Here is a 26,764-nt window from a genome sequence, read left to right as displayed (position 1 = left end):
TCAATACTGACTTTAATTCCTACTTTGTTTGACAGGTCAATTGTCCCAGTACAATCTGTCAAATACTTAGGTGTGATCATAGATTCAGCCCTATCGTTTAACGATCAGATATCAGAGGTAGTAAAATAGTCTTTTTATTATCTAAGGCAATTACGTTCTATTAGAAATACAATAGATAATAACTCATTGAATATCTTGGCCTTTGCATACATTATGACACGTCTTGATTATTGTAACATCTGCTATGCGGGCATTACAAAATGTAACTTGAAACGCTTACAAACTATTCAAAACACAGCTGCTCGTATAATTTGTAGAGCTTCAAGATATGATAAGGCTACACCTTTATTATGTCAACTACATTGGACTCCGATCCATTTGAGAATTTCTTTTAAGGTTCTCATCCTTACATACAAAGTGTTATATTTATCTACACCATCATATCTTGCAAATTTAACTATTCCATGCACACCGTCGTGAACTTTACGTTCACTTACTGATAATAGGTTAGTAATCCCACCGCCTTCAAGAGCGAACAATCTTTAGGACTGAAAGGAGGTCAGAAAGGCTAAATTTTACATAAAAGTTTAGGTTTCCTCCAGCTAGCAGCCTGTTTGACAACAATACTAGAACTTTCGCTATGTTCTCTTAGAGGCAGTAAAATCTCCATTCCAGGTTTTGCCTGAGATGCAGGCTGGAGCTTTGGGACAAGAATGAGATCCTTGCTTAGTTTGCCTGGAATAACAAGGAGGATAATTACCTAACCCTTTGATATCAGTAGGTCTTCCTCTGCCATCCAACTTGCATACTTCCTGGAAGAGGATAAGGTTGGGTGTTAACCAGGAAGAGGGACATAAAATCTTTGGAATGATCTTTTATGAGGGAAGCTATCTCTTTGACCTTATCTGCAAAAAGTCTCTCAACAGCATGGCATGTCAGAAAGCCTTTCCTGCACATCATAATGGAGGTCTGAGGCACACAACCAAGAGTCTTCAAACTCCAGAAACCATATGGAGTCAACGAGTGGCTAGTGGTCAGAGCACTAGTCTTGAAATCCAGAGGTGACCAGTTCAAATCCCACTGCTGCTCCTTCTGATCTTGGGCAAGTCACTTAAAATCTAGGGACAGGAAAATACCCAGTGTACCTGAATGTAACTCACCTTAAAAGCTACTACTGTAAAATGTGGAGCAAAATCCAAATAAATAAATAAATTTATCAAAATCTCTTGATGCTGTCTTGAAAGCATCAAATGTTGACCTGACCATGTGCTTTCCACGGTTCTTCCCTATACCACTGGTGACATTAGCAGAGCAGAGTTGAGGGAAATAGTCCATGACACTCATCAGTCTTATATAGAGTGTTTGACATATACTGGCCTAGAAAGATCTGGTATGTAGTTATGGAGGATGAGAGCACAGAACTCAAAAATCTAATATCCCAGCATTTCTCCCCAAGGGCTAAAAATTCAGAAAAATCCTATATCTCCATATCTCTATCTCAAGGGCTAGAGAGAAATGTGATGTGGAACTTTTAAGCCCTCTTGAGAGTGGATTTGACCACCTCAGAATGGTGTGGAGGCTTCTGTTTCCTGAATTTGGGAGCCTTCTGGACTTTATAAATGGAGTCCACCATTTTATGAAATGGTTGTACTAAGAGGGAAGGTCTCCCATATTCTCCTTTGTACTAAGGCTTTGGAAGGGAGTTGAATTGGGTTCCTTTTGTGTCTCTAACTTAAATAGAATGGTATTAGGCATTTCCTCAATAAAATCAATGAATGAGAAATCCTCTGGGGAAGACCTTCTCCTTTTGTGTAGAGGAGAGGGATCTGTGGTTAGGACAGTGAAGCCACTTTCTTTGGAGGACTCTACAGACTCATATTCAGAATTCTAGAAGTGCTCCAATTCAGACCTAGAAAAGAACTCAAAGAGAATAGTATCGGACTGTGCCTGGCTAGATATCAGTCCCTCAGTGGGAGCAGCTGTAGATTTGGCATAACTAGACTTCAGTGTACACCTGTTTCCAGGGGAAGTCTCCTCATCCAATGAACTAGAAATAGACACCATGCAGCTGACATTAACGGCAAAGTCCAAGGACAGCATGTATTTTGAGGACTGGTCAGAGGATGCTATGCATCTATGATGACAATGAAGTTAAGCATTGTGCTGAGCAAGGATTGAGAAGGCTTCTTGTTGATTTTCCTGTTGAACTCCTCCTTGATGTTGGCATTGCCAGTCTTCAAAGAAGGTACAACATTAAGAGGCCAAATCCTCGAGTCACTTGAAGATTATTTGTGGCTTGGTTCTCAGGTCACTAGAGGCTGCTGTGACCCCTATGACATTGAGGAAGTTGAGTGGATCTCCATCTGGGAACATTTTAAGGGTATGGTGGCCACCAGTACTTCAATGCTTCTGATATCACATTCCAATAGTAACATAACAACATAGTAGATGACGGCAGAAAAAAGACCTGCACGGTCCATCCAGTCTGCCCAACAAGACAACTCATGTGTGCTACTTTTTGTGTATACCCTACTTTGATTTGTACCTGTGCTCTTCAGGGCACAGACCGTATAAGTCTGCCCAGCACTATCCCTCCCTCCCAACCACCGGCTCTGGCACAGACCATATAAGTCTGCCCAGCACTATCCCTGCCTCCCACCACCGGCTCTGGCACAGACCGTATAAGTCTGCCCAGCACTATCCCTGCCTCCCAACCTCCAGTCCCGCCTCCCACCACCGGCTCTGGCACAGACCCTATAAGTCTGCCCAGCACTATCCCTGCCTCCCACCACCGGCTCTGGGCAGACTTATACGCCTCCCAACCTCCAGCCCCGCCTCCCACTACCGGCTCTGCTATCCAATCTCAGTTAAGCTCCTGAGGATAAATCTCAGTTAAGCTCCTGAGTTGATGCTTCTGATCCTCTCTTTGACAATGGGTGCCTGTGGTGTCAATGAAGAGGAGGACAAATCCTTCCCCTTATTTGGGCAGCAATTGGTCAATGTTCATTAGATGTTGATGCACCCCTGCTGCCTCAGGTACAAACTTAGATTATGAGCCCTCTGGGGACAGAAAAATACCTACTGTACCTGAATGAAACTCGACAATTACAACTAAAAAAGCCATGAACCAAAATCCATATCCTCAGCATCGTGCAACTCCTGGAGCTTTCTGGGCCGATGCAGACATTGATGGATTAGACTTAGGTGTGCCGAATATATTTTCATACTTTTTTCATGTATCCAAATTCCTCTCTTAGTAATCTGTGGCACTGAGTGTGTTTGTGATTGGGCACAAGGCACTTCAAACATCCACGTACATGGGGAGGGTAATTTTCAGATATTGTTACATGGAAAAACACTTACCAACATAAAAGGATATCTGAAATAGGTACTTTCACCCATGTGATAAAAAGGTTGGGGAAGTTATGTCAGGGGAAGGAACTACAAATGTGGATTGCGAGTGAAATTTCACATGTGCACTTGGCAAATTATAAAATTAAAACAAAACAAAACACAAAAATGATTTGTTTTAATTAGTACGTACCAGGTTAGCCATAACAATAGTATCAACCATAACAGGTTCATTTTTTGTGCCAAGGGTAAACTGTAATCCTCGGGGAGGTTGCCCAGTTGTCACATCAAAGCAATGTCCTTCAAGTAGCAGATATTCCAGTTCATAATTTGCTGTGACTATTCCTTCTACCTATGGAGAGCAGATTGTTATTAGCAAAATATTAGGCTATTTAGTGACAGAGAAAAATGCACCAAAGATCTAATTCAAAATTTTTTTTTTAAATGTTCTCTTTGTTCATCCAAAAGTCAGTTCAAGTAACAATGATCAACTGATGAAGTTCAGGCTTATGTAATACAGAAATAGTAGCACAGAAAGTTTACTACGTGCTCCGATTCCTCTCATTTTTCAGTCTCATGTTAAGTAAAAGATCTGTCTGCTGAGTCTGTGCCTAAACATCCTGTTTACGGCATATGAGCAATCAAACATTTCAAGTAACTGAACGGTATTTTCTGTATTTTGGAATACATTGATTCAGCAGTGCTCAAGCTGTTAAAACAATCCTCTCATTCCAAAAGTAGTTTCGAGTTTTTATTTGAATAAAACATAAGGGGAAACCTAGATTTAGGAACTATGGAAAGTGATTTGTCTTGAGAGCGGAGGTTACGGGTAGGAACGTAAGGGGAGATGAGGGTTGAGAGGTAAGGAGGGGCTGCAGATCGAGTACATTTGTAGGTTAGTAGCAGAAGCTTGAATTGAATGCGGTATCTGATCGGAAGCCAATGAAGTGACTTGAGGAGAGGGGTGATATGAGTGTAGCGGTTCAGGCGGAAGATAAGACGTGCAGCAGAGTTCTGAACGGACTGAAGGGGGGATAGGTGGCTAAGTGGGAGACCAGTGAGGAGTAGGTTGCAGTAGTCAAGGCGAGAGGTAATGAGAGAGTGGATGAGAGTTTGGGTGGTGTGCTCAGAGAGGTAAGGGCGGATTTTGCTAATGTTTTAGAGGAAGAAGCGACAGGTCTTGGCTATCCGCTGGATATGCGCAGAGAAGGAGAGGGAGGAGTCGAAGATGACACCGAGGTTGCGGGCAGATGAGACGGGGACGATGAGGGTGTTATCAACCGAAATAGAGAGTGGAGGTAGAGGGGAAGTGGGTTTGGGTGACAAGAGTCAAACATACCATCATGAAAGAAAGGAGAAAAAGGAGAGGGAATATTGCAGGAAACAAGGTAAGAGATGGTATACCCTTAGGTGGAACTAAATGCTTGGTGAAACAGCTAAGTTTTGAGGTCTATTTTGAATTTTTTGAATGACGATTCTGCACAGATAGAGAACAGTATAGAGTTCCAAAGGAAAGGGGCTGTGAAGGTGGCGGCCTTTATGCTAGGTGGATTCCAACTAAGCAAAATGGGGCTAGGGAGACATAGACGGTGGTCATTTATTGAGCGAAGGAGATGTACAGAGGGAGTAAAGGACAACAAGATTAGTTAGATTGGGGGGGGGGGGGGCGGAGGTTGTGATCTGTGCGGTAGGTTTTGAAAGCAAGAGTGTCTTGAAGATAATCCTTTGATCTACAAGAAGCCAATACATGATCATACTTTTGGGAATGGTGAAGCAATTTCATAGCAGTGTTCTGGAGGTCTGGAGTTTCTTATGGAATGAGCGGGAACAACCTAGATATATAATGTTATAATAATCAAGTCTAGTAATAAGGAGAGAGAGAATCAGGGCATGGAAAGTGTCATAGTCAAAGTATTTCTGAACTCAGTGAAGCTGACAAAGAAGAAAGAAACCTGTTTTACATAGGCCAGAAATTTGTTGAGAGAAATTGAGAATCTAAAGTGACACCAAATTAACAGAAAGAGTTTACCGTGGACAGAGTGAGCCCAAAGAGTGTTAAGGGTAAAGAGGGGGATGGGAGGCCACCAGTGAACCAGTATGCTACTTTCTTTACTTTGTTTAAGACTAATCTGTGGGAATGAAGACAGTCAGAGATGAGGGTAAGACAGTCCTGAAGGGGTTGGATAGATGGGGAAAATAGATTTTTTGTAGGATAAAGCAACAAAATACAGTCTGCGTAAATATGAGAAGAAATCCCCAAAGACTGAATAAGGAGATATATTTGGAGAAAGATAATTAGGTTTATGGTAAATAAAAGGCATCATGGAACAGGTATGTTTTAAGTTGAGTCTTGAAAGTTCTGCGTGGAGAAAAGTCGGTAGGGCAGTAACACTAAAGATGGTGATCTGAGTGGTCTCAAATACAATTTGCCGGAGAGAGGGTATTACAAGCTGGTTCTGGGAAGACGATCTTAATGAACGGGTTGGAAGGTAAGGTAACAATAATCAGGAGAGATATAAGGGGTGACTGCTGTGAAGCATTTTATTTAATACGATGAGTAACTGGAAGCCAATGGGCCTCTGAGTAAAGGGGTCATGTAATTGTACCTTTTAGAGCGAGTAAGCAGCTTAATTGCGGTGTTTTGCATAAGCTGTAACCGCCTGATGTCCTTTGCTTACTGGCCATTTAGTAAGGCTTTATTTATTTTTAAAACCCATAACCTGTCTAAAACCTAAGGGCTAGATTCTATATATGGCGCTTGGAAATAATTTTTGCCCAAGTGTATTGTACAAAATTTCCACACGGTTTATAGAATATACTGACGGCCATCTGAATGACTATATTTAGTCACAAGGAATTATGGTCAAGTAGAATTTGGTGTAAATTCCGATGCCTAGATTAGGTGCAGAGCAGGTATATTCTGTAACACTGTGTGTAAATTGTTGGAACGTCCATGACCCACTCATTCCACGCCCATGGACATGTCCCCTTTTTGACATTGCGCATTACAGTTTATGTGTAACACGTTATAGTATTCGCTTAGTGAGTTCTGCACATGTTCTAATTAATGCTCCTAATTGCTTAACATCCAATTAACAGCGCTGATTGACATGTTATGCTCACTGTTATGGAATACATTTGGATTTCTGCACGGAAATCTAGGCACTATATACAGAATCTGGGGTAAGTGTCTTACAATAAAAAACATACATAATATAAATCACTAAAACCAGACAGAATTCTTAATGGCACTATTAAAAATAGCTTATAGCAATTTAAATTCTCTGAAAAGCTCGTAAAAAAAAAAAAAGGTGCGTTTTTAAACCCTTCTTAAACTGACAAAGGGAAGAACAAAATCGCAAAGGACCAGGGAAAGCATTCCGTAACAGTAGACCTGGATATTCCTGTATGAAGCTGTATATATGAATTCTAATCCCAGTGCTTCCAGCATCAAAAATGATATCATAAACAGATTCAATGCTGGCATTCTGGATGAACTTTGTGGATGGTAAGAGGTCTTCAAGCCCTGCAATAATCTAAAGAGCTAATCACTAAGGCATGTGTGAGGGTTTCAAGAGCAGCTTTGTCACATACATACACACACAAATATTAACAGATAAGAACAAATGTTAAGTGGAATATAATTTTTAAGGTAATCTTGTATTGCTTATAAATATATCTGGAATAGGGATGAGCACCTTAATTGTGGGCTGTGCACCTCATTTTCTGCCAAAGTCGCTATGTCCACATTAGCCCTCTCCTTAAGTCACTTCACTGGCTCCCTATCCATTTCCACGTTCAATTCAAACTTCTCTTATTGACCTAGAAGTGCATTCACTCTGCCGCTCCCCATTACCTCTCCCCTCTCGTCTCTCCCTACGCCCCCCCTCGGGTACTCCGTTCTGTTGATAAATCTCTCTTATCTGTTCCCTTCTCCTCTACTGCTAATTCCAGACTCCGTTCCTTTTATCTTGCTGCACCTCACGCCTGGAATAAACTTCCTGAGCCTGTACGTCTAGCCCCCTCTTTGGCCATTTTCAAGTCCAAACTTAAAGCCCACCTCTTTACCACTGCTTTTGACTCCTAACCACTGTTCACTTGCCCTCTCCTTTTATCCTCACCTCTTTATTCCCTTACCCGTAATTGTTCTGTCTCCTGTCTTATCTAGATTGTAAGCTCTTTGAGCAGGGACTGTCTTTTTGTGAATGGTGTACAGCGCTGCGTATGCCTTGTAGTGCTATAAAAATGATAAGTAGTAGTAGTAGTAGTAGCAGTCAGAAGTTTTTTCCATTTAGTTTTGAAATGAATGTTGATAATATTGTGCACTATCTGCATGCAATGCACACTTTTCTTAAAGTGTGTGCTATATGCATATAATGTACACTCATCAGTAAATGGCATTCATTTCAAATAGCAACCCATCCCTAATTTGGAAACAGTTCTAACATCCCAGCTTGCGCAGAGAGGTGCATGAGATATATTCACCTCTGTCCTCATTAGTACAAGAGGGTTTCATCAACTTTAACATTTTAACTTCCTATTGCTACTATGAAATATTTACTTTGCTGATCCAGATGGCTCCTTATAGCATTATCCCACAGAGTAAGCTCAAGCATTTACATCATCTTTGTAGCAGGTGCATGAACATTTCTGTTTTACTGGGGGTCACTGTAGTAGCCTAATTTGTAAAAACATTCAGGCTTCATATTCAAATTTAAATACTTGTTAACTTGTTTTCTTTAAAGTGTTACTATTTTCTTGATTATAGCCTGTATTTTCCTGTACACGTGAATTCATTTGCTGAATATATTATAATTTTCAATAAAAATAATGAAAAAATAAAAAAAAGAAGAAGACATACATAGGTGCCTATTTTGCCTTCATAAAACAGTAGCTGTTTTTCAAAATTATCTCCCACATATATAAAAAATGTTCATTAAAAAGGAAGTAAAAGTTGCGCTAATTTTTTGTGCACGTTCCATACAAATACATAGAAATGACCTGAACACAGAATTACCGTATTTTTCGGACTATAAGACGCACTTTTTCCCCAAAAAATTTGGGAGGAAAATGGGGGGTGTGTCTTATAGTCCGAAGGTAGATTTGGAGTTCGGGATCGCCCTCTCCCTGGTCCTGTCACCACTTCTCCGTACTCACGTCACGCGATCTTCCCTGGTGGTCTAGTGACGTCGGGGCAGGAAAGAGCCCCCTCTTTCCTGCCCAGCGCGCTGCTCTCCATCCTCCTGTATGCAGCCTGACGGTCTCGGCGAGATTCAAAATGGCCGCCGACACTTCAATTCTCGGCGGCCATTTTGAATCTCGCCGAGACCGTCAGGCTGCATACAGGAGGATGGAGAGCAGCACGCTGGGCAGGAAAGAGGGGGCTCTTTCCTGCCCCGACGTCACTAGACCACCAGGGAAGATCGCGTGACGTGAGTACGGAGAAGTGGTGACAGGGCCGGGGGGAGGGCGATCCCGAACTCGGAGGGAGGGATTCGGACAAGACGCACCGGAGCACCCAGGTTTTAGAGGAGGGAAAAAGGAAAACTTTTTTTCCTATTTCCCTCCTCTAAAACCTAGGTGCGTCTTATAGTCCGAAAAATACGGTATGCTTTTTAGCACAGTTTCTACCCTTGAGTTAAAAGTTTTATTACTTCTCAGAGGTAAATGGAAGTGAAAAACAACTGCTGCCTACAGATATGGGTTCCTCAAGTTGGGAATACCCTACATACCTAAGTTTGGGAACTTCTCACCTTGGAACCTGAGCTAATGGGTGACGTTTTTAAACTGGCAGGCTAGAAAGATGCAATTATTCTACAGATAGGCAAGTATGGATGTCCTGCATGTAGAATGTCTAGATTGGAAAGTCATAATGGGGAGACAATGGTTATAGGGATCAATAGGTGCATAGAGGGGGAGCAAAGTGTTTAGTGAGTAAGGCATACTTTTACTAAGCCACTGCAAAAATGTGGCTTGCAATAGTGTAGATGTGTGTTTTGGGTGAACGCTGGGCCAGTTTTTACTTAGTCTGCAAAAAGGCTTTTTTTTAATGAGACGGGAAAAGGGCATGTGGTAAAACTGAAACCAGCGTGCGCCACTGATCTAGCGGTAAGGGCTCACATGCTACACGTGCGGTGACCGGTCGGCGCGCACCAACTGCTGATTACCACTGATACACCGCGCATGGGAGGAAATAAATCAACCAACCGTTATGGGCGTGCAGCAAACCTGAAATTACCGCCAGGGGGACGGACATGGAGGGGGATAATCGAACGGGAGCGCCCATCTCTAAGGACGGCCCTGTAAAGGGGCGGGGCAACCCGTATTATCGAAACAAGATGGACGTCCATCTTTCATTTCGATAATACGGTTGGGGACGTCCAAATCATGAAATTTAGGTCGACCTTAGAGATGGTCGTCCCCGGTTTTCAGCGATAATGGAAAGCGAGGACGCCCATCTAAGAAATGACCAAATCCAAGCCATTTGGTCATGGGAGGAGCCAGTATTTGTAGTGCACTGGTCCCACTAACTGAATGGAAAAAGCCCTTCCCTTACTGATCCGGAAAGGAACGGGCATTCATGAAGGAAACTGCATGCAAATGAGCTGCTCGCTGTTAGCTTATTTGCACACGATTTCCTTCCTAAAGAGGGGAAGCAACGGCAGTTGAGGATGTCCTTCCCTGCGACAGCAGTTGAGGACGTCCTTCTCTGCGACGGCAGTTGAGGATGTCCAAAATGTGGATGTTTGTGAGGAGGACATCCATGCCTGCTATGCCTCTGACACCCCCTTTATTTATTTGGATCACAAGTAGCAGCAGTGGGATTTGAACCGGTCACCTCTAGATTGCAAGACCAGTGCTCTAACCACTAGGCAAATCTGCCACTGCTCCACTCCCTTGAAATCTGGCCATCCCTGTGGGGGGCAGTTGAGGATGTCCAAAATGTTTGAAAGAAGGACATCCATGCCTTCGTTATGCCTCCACTGACATACACATACCTCCCCCCCCCCCCCCCACACGGATGGCCAAATTTCAAGGGAGTGGAGTGGAGGAGTGGCTTAGTGGTTAGAGCACTGGTCTTGCAATCCAGAGGTGGCCGGTTCAAATCCCACTGCTGCTACTTGTGATCCAAAATCTAAATAAATAAATAAATAAAAAGGGTGTCAGAGGCATAGCAAAGGCATGGATATCCTTCTCACAGAAACATCCAAGCATGGATGTCCTTCTCACAGAAACATCCACATTTTGGACATCCTCAACTGCTGTCACAGGGTAGGATGTCCTCAACTGCCGTCGCAGGGACGGAGGCATAGCAAAGGACATACTCTAAAAAAAAAAAAAAAAAGACAAAAGTTTTTGAAGTTGTTTTTTCGGGGTGGGAGGTGGTTAGTGACCACTGGGGAAGTCAGGGGAGGTCGTGAAAAAAAATGGACCAAGTAAAGTCGGCCAAATGCTCGTCAGGGACACCCTTCTTTTTTCCATTATTGGCCGAGGACGCCCATCTGTTAACCACGCCCCCATCCCACCTTCTGTACACTGCCGACACGCCCCCTTGAACTTTGGTTGTCCCTGCTACGGAAAGCAGTTGAGGACGCCCAAAATCGGCTTTTGACTATGTCGATTTGGACGACCTTAGGAGGACAACCACCTTCCAATTTGTGTCGGAAGATGGGCGCGCCCTTCTCCTTTGAAAATAAGCAAGATGGTAGCCTGGCGGTAGTCTCATTTTGGTGCACGCTGCACACGTGTAAAGCCTAACACACGCTTTTGTAAAAGGGGCCCCAAGTGAGGAATGTGTTAATAGGAGATGGGGAGTAAGGGAAGCGAAGTGATAGGTGTAAAGGATGGGCTAATATATAGATGCATGGTAGATAAGTAGTGATGGATTAGACTTGGGTTGCGAGGACAAGTGTGTGTGTGTGTGTGTGTGGGGAGGGGTGCTAGTGCATGGTAAACAAGTTTACTAGTCAAGACCGTAAGGTCTCTAGTCTGGGGTCCCAGGCTTAGGACTGAATCAGGGAGAGTCTTCATTTAAAAAGATTTCCAGTTCTAATTGCTGAAGTTAGAACAGATGTTAACCTTAAAGTTTAATTTAATTTGTTTTTTTCCCACACATTTTACTTTACTCCCATTTAGCGAACAGTTCAACTACTACTACAGTAACATAACATAAAACATAGTAGATGACGGCAGAAAAATTGGTGCCTAAATAAAATATAGGTGTATTCTATAAAGTACATCTAAATTTAATTACGGTTTATAGAAAACGTTTAGCTTCCATCTGTGCGACTAAATTTAGTCACGGGCAATTACGCCAAGAAAAACTTGGTGTAAATGACTATGTCTAAATTAGGAGTGGACCGGGTGTAATCTATAACAACGCGCATAGTTTTTACAATGCCCATAACACTCGGTGCCTGCAATACCTCCTCTAATTCAATTGTAAAGATTACGATTGAGGATATTTGGAACGGGGTGGACTCAGTGCACAATTTTCCTCACAATATGTAACAAGGTCTCAGGCCGAAGAGAAATTCTCTCAAGCAGTTGAAGCTAAAATAGAGAACACAGAGCAGGAATTAACAGGTATGAAGAGTGTCCAAACTAGTTTGGTTTTGAACAAAAAACTGTGGGTACATCAAAAAATTGAGAATATAGAAAACTTATCTAGGTATTTTCCTCAAGTTTTGCCTGTATCTCCAAAGGATCTGTTTTACAAATATTTGAAGGACACTGAGTTTTCCTGACTCCACAATGTCCCCTCTGAACAATATCTATTAGGTCCCCTCAAAAAAGGCTAAGGGCAGCAAGTGGAATTTGGAATTTCTGAAGACTCCTTAGATGTCACCAGTTTACTGGAATCCTCCAGGGAGTTTGTGACTAAAAGATCCACTTCAATTATGCCATTTGTGTTTGCTCAAGATAAAGATTCAGTAATGAACTGTTATTTTCATCCTATGGACTCTGAATATTTTGGATTGAAACTACAGATTTATCCAGATGTTTTAGAAAAACTCAAGAAAGGAGGAAATAATTTGTTGAATTTTGAGGTAGGAAGTTTCCTCCTTGGGTGTGGAAGTTTTCCTCCAATTCCCCTGAAAATGTATAGTTCAGTTTAGAGATGCTTCATGTTTTCTATGAACCTTCTCAGCTGCAAATATTTATTGGATCTAAGACACCTGCATGTGAGTAAACTGTTTTGGTAGAGATAAAGTTATAGATTCAAAACTGTCTGTTCTATCTCCTGATTTACTTTTTGAAGTTTCTTCTCTGGAGATTTCTTTGGATCTCCCCATAATTGTCTACAATTTTCCTTTTCTCTTATTATATTTCATATTGCCTTATTTTGATTTCGGAAAAATTTTCTGGTCAAGATGATTGTCTTGGTTATATGTAAAAATTTCAATAAACAAGATTAAAAAGGGGAGGGGGATTTGGGTTTAACCATAAAAAAGGTACTGAATTGCAAAAAATATATTAGCATAAAAAAGAAAAAAACTACCAGAAAAAAGAACAAAAGGAGTAACCGAGACAAGAAATAAATACTTCTTAAATGAAATACAGTTTTAGGCTCCATGCAAAGCCCTTGTTTCAACAGCCACTCACAAAGAATTGCTACTTATCTGTAGCTCTTCCAACAAATGAATACTCCAAATTTACACTTACTTCCTGCAAATGTATATTATCAAGATCACAGGAGCTCTGTACAGCTTCTACCAACCAGTTTTCAGGGGTGATCATGTTAAGGGTCAGAAGTGGTGATTCCGGCATTTCCAAGAAATTAGCTACTGGTCCTGCAGAAAGGCTTTTGTTGGTCAGAAAAGTTAATTCTGGCTCCAGAACAAAACGGTAAAAACTGTTGGGAAACAAAAGAATTCAAAGATCATCTCTGCACAATAAAAGCTAAAGATAAATAAAAATGTATCTTCTAACATGGAAATGCTTTAACATACGCTATATAAAAAATAACTGAAGCAATTTATATAGTCTTGAATACCCATGCACCAATAAAAGGCATTCCATTCTAAGATTAGCAAAGTTGCTTATCTGTAAAAAGTGTTCTCCATGGATCCCAGTATCCTTCAGTCACACAAGTGGGTGATGTGTGATGGAATGCAGAATAGACTATTTTACTCAGTAATGTAAAATGGACTAGAAGATCTTTATGCTTATGCTCCAAACAGTTATGCTCTATGAGGCCTCTTATCAGAGCTATTAAGGAAAAACATTTTGAATTTTGGGTGAAAGATTGGGGGAGGAAAGGGAAGTAAGGTAGCTGGCTGTTTTTTTTTTTTTTTTTTTTTTAACTGATATTAAAACTCTGAGGCTGACTTGGATTTAGACATGGTCCACTAAAGACTTGAACCGGATAGCCATAAGAGTGAACGATACCTGCCATGGACCCTGAAGTTCTGAAACTTTGGCCATAGTTGGCCGTGGATAGTGTGAACATGCTGGGTATCCTGAAAGGATACGTTTTTGTATTTGCATTTTATTACATGGACCGTAAAGTTAAATAACTACTGGAGGGTTTTTGCCTATGATGACAGCAAGAGCTCCTTGTATTGAAGGGCTGTATGCCTAAAAAAGGAGCTTGTTGAGGCTTTTTCCTCCAATTTGTTGATGAATTATTTATTTGTCGCATTTGTATCCCACATTTACCCACCTATTTGCAGGCTCAATGTGGCTTACATAATACCGTAGAAGCATTCACCAAGTCCGGTAGAGAAACAAATACAAGGTGATAAATAAATATAGGTACATGTGTTTCAGGTACAATAGGGATAGAGGAGAGGAGAGGAAGGTTAGATAGTGCCCATTACAATGGGGATCGAGGAGAGGAAGGTTGTGTAGTGTCCATTACGATCTTTGGTTTTGCTGTGTTGCAGTGTGTAAGTGGTTATGTTGGGTCGGTGGGGTATGCCTTTTTGAACAGGTTGGTTTTTAATGATTTCCTGAAATTTAGATGGTCATATGTTGTTTTCATAGCTTTTGGCAGTGCGTTCCATAGCTGTGTGCTTATGTAGAAGAAGCTGGATGCATAGACTGCTTTGAATTTAAGTCCTTTGCAGTTTGGTTAGTGGAGGTTTACGTATGTTTGAGATGATCTGGCTAAGTTTCTGAGTCTATGAGGTCCGTCATGTAACCTGGGACTTGGCCGTAGATGATTTTGTGGACCAGGGTGCAGATTTTGAAGGTAATGCACTCTTTGATTGGAAGCCAGTGCAGTTTTTCTCAGAGGGGTTTGGCACTTTTGAATCGGGATTTGCCAAATATCAGCCATGATTAAATATACCTTTTTTTCTGTCCTAGGCAGTGAAGAGCCCACCCCCCACCCAGAAGCCAACCGCCTTATTGAGAGTACAGCAAATACTTAGATGGCAGTGATTTTTATTAGATGAGGATTGGTCTGTTGCTATAAGTCACTGAGAACAATGACTGGGATACAGTTATCCTGGGCTATAATCTAATCAGGAAAGATAGAGTAAGAAGAAAGTGAACAGTCATACATGATAAAACATAAGACAAAACTGCAGGTTTTATGGGGTAAGGAGCTGGCATTGAAGGTTAATCTGGAAAGAGAGAATGGAATATCTACTTACACTGATGTGATATAGAGTTCCTTCACATGCAAAAGTGGACAGACATTTTAATACAAGATATTAATTATGGGGCCAATTCTATAACTGGGCATCTCCATTTAGGTGCCCTGGGGTTTGGAAATAGTAGTCTATTCTATAATGGCATCTTGGCACCCAGATTCTGTTATAGAATACCCAGTATCAGCAAGCCTAAAATTAAAGCACCCAGACTTACAACAGCTATAAACCTGGCTTAACTTCAGGCGCTCAAGGGTGTATATAACTTATTCTAAAGTTGCCCGAGTAAAAGGCAGACACACCCATGTCTCATCCATGCTCCACCCATATAATTCCCCTTGCATTCACATGCCTTGCCACTTATATGTACCCTTACATATTAGCATTTATACGCCTAAGTGATTTACACATGCATGGGGTATATAACTGAAGGTGTCTAGTTTGTAGAACTGCCCTTCACACTGTTATGAAAGGTAAAGTACTATTAATAGGTGATTTCAATATGCCACATGTTGATTGAGACATCCCTATTACAGTATCATCTAGAAAGAAGATCCTGAATTCTCTATAGGATCTGACATGGGATGGGGGCCATATAAAACATAGTACTTATGGCTGGAGAGAGTATTTCTGATGTTATAGTGAAGTGATTTTCAACTTTTTTCATCTCGTGGCAAATTTATAAGGAGCAAATATTGTCAAGGCACACCACTGGAATCTAACCCATCCCCGCCCATCCTCACTAGGATCCATTCCATCCCTATCCATACCTGTAACCTTCAGAAGTAGTTACTACATTCTCCACATCAGAAATCTCAGCCGAAATCCAGGCCAAAGTATCAGCCTGCCTGTCTGACATTGCTGCCTGGATGTCTCAGCGCCATCTGAAACTAAACATGACCAAGACTGAGCTTCTTATCTTTCCCCCTAAACCAACCTCTCCTCCTGCCCCATTCTCTATTTCTGTGGATAACACTCTCATCCTTCCTGTCTCATCAGCTCGTAACCTTGGGGTCATCTTTGACTCCTCCCCCTCTCCTTCTCTGCACATATTCAGCAAACTGCTAAAACCTGTTGTTTCTTTCTCTATAATATCACCAAAATTCACCCTTTCCTTTCTGAGCACACTACCAGAACCCTCATCCACACTCTATCACCTCTCGCTTAGACTATTGCAACTTGCTTCTCACAGGTCTCCCACTTAGCCATCTCTCTCCTCTTCAATCTGTTCAAAATTCTGCTGCACGACTAATATTCCGCCAGTGTCGTTATGCTCATATTAGCCCTCTCCTCAAGTCACTTCACTGGCTTCCTATCCGTTTCTGCATACAGTTCAAACTCCTCTTATTGACCTATAAGTGCATTCACTCTGCAGCTCCTCAGTACCTCTCCACTCTCATCTCTCCCTACATTCCTTCCCGGGAATTTCGTTCACTGGGTAAATCTCTCTTATCTGCACCCTTCTCCTCTGCTGCTAACTCCAGACTCCATTCCTTTTATCTTGCTGCACCGTATGCCTGGAATAGACTTCCTGAGCCGGTACGTCAAGCTCCATCTCTGGCCGTCTTCAAATCTAAGCTAAAAGCCCACCTTTTTGATGCTGCTTTTAACTCCTAACCCTTATTCACTTGTTCAGAACCCTTATTTTATCATCCTCACTTTAATATTCTCTTATCTCTTGTTTGTCTGTCCTAATTAGATTGTAAGCTCTGTTGAGCAGGGATTGTCTTTTCATGTTCAAGTGTATAGCTCTGCGTACGTCTAGTAGCGCTTTAGAAATGATAAGTATTAGTATGTTACTAAAGTACATTAGAGCACCAATATACCTAACTACTGGGAAACTGGAACAAGATGGACTGTTATAGATTCCTATATAGACACCACATGCCAGCAGAATCATTAACCTCAGTTGCAGGTGCAGAACATGACTCTCACCTGATACAAAATAGGGAACCAAAAAACACGTAGACACAAACTGAAAACAGAGATATAGGACTCTGCATGTTATGTCCAGATTTTCTTTTGCCCCTTCCCCTGCCAATCTAGCATCTCTCCTGCCCCCACCTACGTGTCCAACAACCCTCCTGACCCGCCCGGCGCGTCCAACAACTTTCCTATCCCTCCCGCAAATCCAGCAGTTCTCTCTCTCCTGCCCAGACCTGTGGCGCTTCAAATCTCTTTGCTCTCTCCTCCCCAAGGGTGGGTCAACAGCTTTCCTGATGCTCCCCTCCCCCTGAGGGTCCAAACATCTCTTCTGCTTCTTCCCATACCCACAGCGCTTCAAATTTGTATCCTTACAGCAGCAGCGATCAACACGATGTCTACAGCTGGCCCTGGAACCTTTCTCCTGCACGTCCCGGCCCCTGCATACACAGGAAATTGCATCAGCAGGGAGGCGGGATGTGCAAAGTTCCAGGGCCACCTACAGACAGCGTGTGTTGATCACTGCTGCAGCAAGGAGACAGATTTGAAGCGCTGTGGGGATAGGAAGAAGCGGGAGAATTGCTGACTTAACAATCGCAGGGGGGGGGGGGAGGGATGGACATCAGGACATCTGACTCACACTCAGGGAGGAGGAAGAAATAGTAACATAGTAGATGACGGCATAAAAAGACCTGCATGGTCCATCCAGTCTGCCCAACAAGTTAAACTCATAAGGGCTTTTTGTGAATACCTGACCTTTTGTTTCTGCCATTTTCAGGGCACAGATCATAGAAGTCTGCTCAGCACTAGCCCTGCCTCTCACCACCGGCTCTGCCACCCAATCTCAGCTAAGCTACTGAGGATCCATTCTTTCTGAACAGGATTCCTTTATGTATATCCCACACATTTTTTAATTCCATTACCGTTTTCATCTCCACCAGCATGAGGAAAAAAAAAAAGATGTGGCAACCGCAAAGTGAAAATTTGTGGCAGAGAGGACAGACAGATGAGGGGTGGGAGGAAGATTGCACGATCTGGAGGGGATTCCTGAACTCCTGTGGCACACCTGCGGAGCAGCCACAGCACATCGGTTGAAAAATGCTGTTATAGTGGGTGATCATCTGGTGGTGTGGTCAGTGGTTTAATATTCAATAATCCAAAAAACAAAACAAAAAAACAGAACAAAAAGCAGTCCAAGTGTATACAATCTCAATTCTCAATAAATAATAAAAAACAAATACAGAAGACCAGTATTTTTTTCATGTAATAGAATTCACTCTGCCTGACATGTTTCAGCATCTTGCCTGCATCATGGGCTAACGTCATACATGTTATATAGTACCATTGGTAATCTGGTCACACTCAAAACACTAAATCTAAAAGATATAAATAACTACATAAAAAACTCCAGATGCTGGCAGTGAAAATTTTAAGCTGCTGGAGTGGATTTATTTGAAAAGGGAGGTACAATTGGGTGGACATTCTAACATCTTTTGTTCTGCTGATGTACAAAGACAATGCTCTTTTACAATCTAAGGTTACACCTAGGGCTAACTGAGCTCTGCCTTCACTGCATGCAAATCTATCTCACGAATATTCATTGTGGATATACTGAAAACCTGACTAGCTGGGGTGCCTCCAGGACCAGGTTTCGGAATCACTGACCTAATCTTAAATTTCTGAAAATTCAATTCAAACCTAGTATCTTTAGGTAGGCCATCCAATGAATGGGAGCGAGCCAAAAAAATGCTCTCTCCCTTGTAGCCTCCCAATGGGCCCTAGAAAAATGGGGTAGAGCCATTTTATGATCCTGTAAGCATCTGAGACCTGTAGCAGGCGTGTAAGGAACAGTCATATGGCTCAAATAAATTGGTGGCTGTTCGTGTAATGACCTATGGGCTATACACAGAATTTAAAATTTTATCCTGCACTGAATAGGTAACCAATGAAATTTTATAATAGGTTAACATGATCAAACTTTTGAGCATGCCCTAAGATTCTGATGGCTGTATTCTGCAGTGTTAGTAGATACAAAGGGATAAATTCTATACATAGCGCCTGAAAATTCCACACAGAAAAAAATATGCCTAGGTGTATTCTGTAAAGTAGTCCTAATTTTTATAGAATAGGCTTAAATTTCCACACGGTATATAGAATAATGCCGGGCGCCATTTATACCATGTTTTACCTGGCGCAAATCCTGACGCGTAAATTAGGCGCAGAGCAGGTATATTCTATAAATGCGCATAGATTTCAGAAACGCCCCAGCCCCACCCATGGTCACGCCCCTTTTTAAACTATGCGACTTAGAATTTAGGTGCACTACGTTACAGAATACGCTTAGTGAGTTATGTGTGTAAATCTTAATTCATGATTAGTGCTGATAATTGCTTAACATCCAATTAATGGTGCTATTTAGCTGGTTAACCAATTAAGTTATGCGCATTGTTATAGATACGCTTCGATTTTCACGCAGAAATTAAGACATCATATATAGAATCCTGGGGGAAAGTGTATATTCGGTAAACCTGTATACAGTAAATATAGCATAGATCATCACAGTTTCTGCAAAATGAATGCTGATCAATCCCAAAAACATTTTATCATACACTTTGACACATAGCTGTGGTTATTTTAGTTTGGCCAACCTCTGCACAAAAGTTCATTCTCTGTTTTTCTACCCAGCTCATATGCATGGCTAGCAAAGTTGCATACACAGCAGGCCATGACTAGTCTTTACCACTTACCTTTTTAGGGGCATTTCTGACAGCTTAGGCCTGCAATTCATGAACAAGCTTAGCTTCATGTTAACTATCTTGCCAAGTACCTGATAAAAGATATTTCAAATTATAGAGGAATTATAATGGAACGTAAAAAATTAAATACTTGTATATGATTTATAACACAAAACATTTTTTTCAGGCTTTTTTTTTTGCTTTTACTTGCACTTTAGTATCAATAGCCAGTTTAAATCAAACCAATAATTCATTTTTCTTTAAGGCCTCTTACCCAAAAGAGGAGGAAGGAGTAGTCTAATGGTTAAAACAGTGGACTGTGGCTCCATGTGACCTTAGGCAAGTGATTGTGAGCCCATCAGTTACAAGGAAAATACCCACTACAGTGAATGTTACTCACCTTGGAAAAAGGCACGAGCTAAAAGGGGCAATTCTATATCAAGCAGCACTTTGCATAATTGACTGCCAGAACTCACTGCTTACTTATTTTTCCTACTGTGCAAATGTGACATCAGTATTATGTCATTGTTTACAGTAACTATGAAAATGATGTTTACTGAAGGTGGTTGAGTTATCTAGTTTTAGCATGAAACTAAATATTACAGTGCAAAACTACATATTGCTGATTTTCCAACAAAGAATTGGACCTTTGGGGGCTTAAATAAGCTTCTGGTTGAGATTGGTGAAACAGGTTCAACAGAACACTGGAAGGGTGGTGACCGCATGGTGAGAACTTGGTCAATGCATGATCAACACTGGCATACACGTCTTCGCGCTGGTGTGTCTGCTTAGGAAGGACATTTTGAACAAGCTCTGTGACTGAAATAAACTTACTTACTTTGCAAGAGTAGGTCTATATTTATTACTAATAATAAAACAAAGAGACCACAACATTATGCTAAATGGATGCTAGACAATTATATCTTTTGTTCAAACTTTTGAGTCCTGTATTTTACAAGGTATGTGACAACAGCATTAGGGTGTGGTAACGCTTATTGTTACTGACTTGTTTTTCAATGCATTTCTGCATGTTTACTGAAAATTTGACTCTTAACAGGTGCACAGTAATTAATGTTATAAAGTAAAATGTGCAGTTTCCTTTTTTTTTCCATTCATAATATAAAATACCACATAGTGTGCACTTAATGTGGACAAAGCACATGTAATTACAAGCGCCCATTTATAATAACTGCCCTTAAAATACTTAAATTAAGTGCTAACGAGGTGCCTATGTGCTATTCTATAAATACCCACTTAATTAACATAGTGTACATTGGAAAGGGGCACATACACATGGGTGGAGCTCCCACTTGTGCTTACAGCTTATAGAACACTGTATGCTACACACATCCACACAGCATTTAGGTGCTTCCTCTTACACCTGCAATAGGGTTGCTATAATTGTAGGTTACACTACTCCTACTGTTCTGCGCATGCGCGGCACGTCACAGGTCTCTGCCATCAGGAGAAGGAAGTGCTGGCGAGGGAAAAGCTGTTCGCAAGGAACCGCGCTCTTGGTACACGGATGCCAGCAGCAATTAGAAATCCCCTGAAGGCCAAAGGGAGGAGCGAAGTGGCTGGCGAAGATGAAAATACGGGGCGGCAGAGCTATGGCGAGTGTAGTGATGTGTAGCAGTAGGGGTGGGGGTGCTGAAATGTTCGCTGTCCAGCCTGCCACTGCCTCAGGGCAGGTTGCAGTTGGCAGATGTGTGTAGCCTGCTGCTTTTGTGTCACCGCTGTACGGGGCTGGCACTGGCAATTTTTTTTGCGGCTGCTTAGAGCACAACACCTCTCCCTTGCCACCACAGCTGAAGTTGTTTGCCTTTTTTTTCATTCTCTCTTCCCCCCTCCCCCTCCACACACACTCACTCACTCTCTCTCTCTGAGACACACACACACACTTTCTCTTTCTCTCACACAGTGACACTCTCTCACACATGCACACACAAAGAATGAAGTATATAAAAATGTACTGTACACATCCACTCTCATTTATTGAGCAGAGAGGGGGGGATGAGGGGAGGGGGTCCTGATACCAGAGAGGGGGGAGGTATCTCTCTCACAGTGTCTTTCTCTCTCTCTCTCTCTCTCACATACTGTCCCTCTCACACTCTATGTCTCACACTGTATCACATTCAATCTCTATCGCACACATACTCTCTCACACTCTCTCTGTCTCACAGACACACTCGCACCCAGTCTCAATCTCTCTCTGTCACACACACACACTCGCACATTCACTCTCTCTCTCTCACACAGTCTCTCTCAAATATACATACTCCGAGGAACTCTCATTTCTTGCTTTGGCTATTTCATTACATTTTTCACAACAAAAATGTTGCCTGTTTTAACGGGCTTTACGACTAGTCCTATATAATAAAACACACCTCCAACATTCTGAAGCTGACTGCATGGCTGAGGCATTCCTGCTCTCTGTATCCATCTCCTGAATTGACATCACGTACTTCCGGGTTCGTCACAAGCAGAAGTGACCAACCACACGAGGTTTCTCGGCTTCAGAACGTTAGAGGTGCATTCTATTAAATAGGATTGGTCAGTTCCTTGAAGCACAGCCAGAGCTCAGCGTCCTGCACAGTAATGCTCAGACACCAGAGAGAGAGAGGGGGGGGGGGGGCTGACACCAGAGAGAGAGGGGGGTGGGCTGACACCAGAGAGAGGGGGGGGGGGGCTGACAGGAGGGAGGGGAGCCTGACAACAGAGAGGGGGGAGGTATCTCTGTCACACACACACTCTCTCTCTCTCACAGTCAATGTCTTCCTCTCTCTCACTCTCACACACTCTATGTCTCACACTGTATCACATTCACTCTCTATGTGTCACACAGAGGGGCATAATCGAACGCCCATGTGTAAAAACGTCCATCTACGGAGACGGCTCCGCGAAGAGGCGGAGCGAACCGTAAAATCGAAACGAGATGGCCGTCCATCTTCGGTTTCGATTATACGGTTCGGCCCGCTGAAATCCTATCATTTGTGTCGACTCTAGAGACAGACGACACAAATGGTGAGATTGCTGGACCTAGAGATGGCCGTCCGCGGTTTTCAGTGATAATCGAAACCGCTGCCGGCCATCTCAAAAACGGACCTAATCCAAGCCATTTGGTCGTGGGAGGGGCCAGCATTCGTAGTGCACTGGTCCCCCCTGAGATGCCTCTATGCCAGCCTCAAATATCATACCTAGCTCCATAACAGCAGTATGCAGGTTCCCGGAGCAATTTTAGTTTAGTTGGTGCTGCGCGGGACCCATGCAGAGAGCAAAAATCGGAAGAAAAAAAATGCAAGTGCAGTCAGGGACGTCCAAATTAAAACAATAGTAATAGTGGGATTTGAACCAGCCACCTTCTGATTACAAGACCTGTGCTCTAACCACTGCACCACTTATTCAGCTGCCTAGACCTCCTTCCCTTTCCATTAAGTCCCTCCAAGTTTCTGTCAGCCAATCACAGCTCGTTTAGCTGACACCGATGTCAGGTAAATGAGCTGTGATTGGCTGACAGAAACTTGGAGGGACTTAATGGAAAGGGAAGGAGGTCTAGGCAGCTGAATAAGTGGTGCAGTGGTTAGAGCACAGGTCTTGTAATCAGAAGGTGGCTGGTTCAAATCCCACTATTACTATTGTTTTAATTTGGACGTCCCTGACTGCACTTGCATTTTTTTTTTTTGGACGTCCCTGACTGCACTTGCATGGTTTTTTTTTTCTTCCGATTTTTGCTCTCTGCATGGGTCCCGCGCAGCACCAACTAAACTAAAATTGCTCGGGGGACCTGCATACTGCTGTCATGGAGCTAGGTATGGTATTTGAGGCTGACCTAGAGGCTGCAAAAAATATTTAAACAGTTTGTTTTTTAGGGTGGGAGGGGGTTAGTGACCACTGGGGGAGACAGGGGAGATCATCCCCGATTCCCTCTGGTGGTCATCTAGTCAGTTTGGGCAATTTTTGGAAGCTTGGTTGTGAAAAAAACAGGACCAACTTTGTGTGGACTAAATGCTCGTCGGGGACGTCTTGCTTCTTTCCATTATCAGGTGCGGAGGTTCATCTGTTAACCATGCCCCGGAATGCCCCTGTCCCGCCTTCGCTACCGTTCGGCCACGCCCCGAGAATTTCGCCTGTCCCCGTGACGGAAAGCAGTTGGGGCCGTCCAAATTCAGCTTTCGATTATACTTGTTTTTGAGACGGACGTCCATCTCCCGATTTGTGTCGGAAGATGGGCGTCCGTCTCTTTCGAAAATAAGCTGGACAGTCACTCACACACTCTCTTGGTCTCATACACAGTCTCACAGAGAGTCTGTGTCTCACACACACTTTCTCTCTTTCACACACTGTGTCTCATATATGCACTTGCACACACTCGCACCCAGACTCACTCTCTCTCTCTCACACACACACTCGCACATTCACTCTCTCTCTCACACATACCTGCTTATAATCGAAAGAGAAAAACGCCTATATTCCGACCTAAATCGGGACATGGACGTCTTTCTCACGCGGGTGCCCAAATCGGTATAATCGAAAGCCGATTTTGGGCGTTTCCAACTGCACTCCGTTGCGGGAACGAATAAAGTTGATGGGAGCGTGTCGGAGGCGTGGTGAAGGCGGGACTGAGGCGTGGTTATCGGCTGAGCAGAGATGTGCGTGCTCGGCCGATAATGGAAAAAAGAAAGGCGTTTTCAGAGAGAATTTAGGTCACTTTTGTTGGACCCGTTTTTTTCACGAACAGGTCCCAAAAAAGTGCCCTAAATGACCAGATGACCACCGGAGGGAACCGGGGATGACCTCCCCTGACTCCCCCAGTGGTCACTAACCCCCTCCCACCAAAAAAAAAAACGAACGTTAAACACTTTTTTTCCAACTTGTAAGCCAGCCTCAAATGTCATCCCCAGCTCCATGACAGCAGTATGCAGGTCCCCGAAGTAATTTTAGTTCAGTTGGTGCTGTGCGGGACCCATGCAGAGAGGAAAAATCAGAAGAAAAAAGAAAAAACAAACAAGTGCAGTCAGGGACGTCTAAATTACCAGAATAGTAAAAGGGGGAATCGAACCAGCAACCTTCTGATTACAAGCTCAGTGCTCTAGCCAGTACACCACGTTATTCAGTTGCTTAGATGTCCTTCCCTTTCCATTAAGTCCCTCCAAGTTTCTGTCAGCCAATCACAGCTGTTTAGCTGACACCGATGTCAGCTAAATGAGCTGTGATTGGCTGACAGAAACTTGGAGGGACTTAATGGAAAGGGAAGGACGTCTAATCAGTGGTGCACTGGCTAGAGCACTGAGCTTGTAATCAGAAGGTTGCTGGTTCGATTCCCCCTTTTACTATCTTTTAATTTGGACGTCCCTGACTGCACTTGCTTGCTTGTTTTTTTTTTTTTTCTTCCGATTTTTCCTCTCTGCATGGGTCCCGCGCAGCACCAACTAAAGTAAAATTGCTCTGGGGACCTGCATACTGCTGTCATGGAGCTAGGTATGATATTTGAGGCTGGCATAGAGGCATCTCAGGGGGAACAGTGCACTACGAATGCTGGCCCCTCCCACGACCAAATGCCTTGGATTTGGTTGTTTTTGAGCTGGGACGCTTCGGTTTCGATTATCGCTAAAATACAAAAACGTCCAGCTCAAAAAACGCCCTAATCCAATGATTTTCGAAAAAAAAGATGCACGTCCATTTTTTTCGAAAATACAGTTCGGCCCGCCCCTTCACAGACCGGTTCTCAGAGATGGACGTTGTTACACATAGGCGTTCGCGTTTGATTATGCCCCCCATAGTCACTCTCACATACTCTCTCTCAAACATACACACGCCGAGGAAAACCCTGCTAGCGCCTGTTTCATTTGTGTCAGAAATGGGCTTTTTTTTACTAGTATTCTATAATGGAACCCGGGCACCCAGTTTCCATTAATGGATAAGCAGCTATCACATGGCTTCAGGGTGCCTAAATGCAGGTGGTCCAGTTGTACAATTGTCCCTTAAGCATGTATAATACTGTACATTTGTTCTCTGAGGGTATTTTCGCTAAAACAACTTTAAAAGACAAATTCGGCCAAGATAGGCAATCTGTTATAAAATTAACCTCATACAAGTTTTTGAAAGTCATTTACATGGGTCACACTGTATGCATATCTCTTTACCTACATTCAGATATTTTCATGGAGGTGTTTCTGAGCCAGAATTAGCATTCAGTTTACATTTTTAAAACTGTGAATACAAATTTGTTAGCCCTATTTTTGAACAAATTTTAAAGGGCACGTACCTGTATACGTCCCTTCAGAGAATCTGTGCAAAATACATTTCAAAGTATCTGTAGACTGTATGTGCAATTTTGAAACCTGCCTCCCTTTTGAATTTAATACACTCAGTGATGTTAAATGTGGTCTTTGTGTGTCAGCCACTCCTATAAAATTTGTGATTTTGACAGGCATATCACACTGGAGGTCAGTTTAGAATGGTTGATTAGCATTTATATGTCACAGAATGAAGATTCTACGGGGGCATGTTTGGCCGTGTTTTGTGTGGTGCAAAAAAAGATACTATTATCTTTTATTTTACAGAGGAATACAAGTATATTTTTCAAAATTTTTGCATTGACTTTTGCATCCTTCCTCCCTGGGGCTTGGGTAGATGTTGGGATAGGTGGGTATAGGTATACAAAGGTATGAATATGTAGTGTGCATGGGGCAGTGTGATAGAGGGTGCAAGGCAACTTGTGTATGGGGGAGGTGGCTGTGGCCATTGGTGTATGCATGTCGAGAGAGTATGTAGATGTATCTAGAAGTGTACTTGTTAGGGTTGCTAACTGATTCAAATTTTCAGGACAAGCTTGTCTTGATTTTCATAAGAAGATCAAGACAAGCTTGTTCTGAAAATCTGAATATCAATCACATCAATAGGTAAATGAGAACTATAAGTCTATGCAGGCAGTTCAGTGGATCACTCCAGAAAAGAGCTAACCTGGAGTGTGGTACTGTTGATATCAAAGATTGACTTTATTTGGTATTGTTGATCACTTGGTTTATGTATTTTGTTACAGTTGTGCATTGGTCTTAAATATTTTTTTGTGCCATCCATGTCTGCTTGAGTTACTGTGATCTAAACTGCTAGAAGGGGAAGAGAGAGGGAGAGGGGAGGTGCTTGGAATAGAGA

General features: G+C 42.5%; 1 protein-coding gene across 1 annotated transcript in view; it reads right to left on the bottom strand.

Annotated features, from left to right (window-relative positions):
• UGGT2 (UDP-glucose glycoprotein glucosyltransferase 2) overlaps positions 1-26,764 on the bottom strand; it is a 281,123-nt gene that overhangs the window by 66,183 nt on the left and 188,176 nt on the right. The window contains 3 exon segments of the mRNA XM_030201370.1: positions 3,545-3,703; positions 13,018-13,207; positions 19,622-19,701. Coding sequence (XP_030057230.1) covers positions 3,545-3,703; positions 13,018-13,207; positions 19,622-19,701 — 429 coding nt within the window.

This window comes from Microcaecilia unicolor, chromosome 4 (genome assembly GCF_901765095.1).
Source record: "Microcaecilia unicolor chromosome 4, aMicUni1.1, whole genome shotgun sequence".
NCBI lineage: Eukaryota > Metazoa > Chordata > Amphibia > Gymnophiona > Siphonopidae > Microcaecilia > Microcaecilia unicolor.
This window is presented reverse-complemented; position numbering and strand designations above follow the sequence as displayed.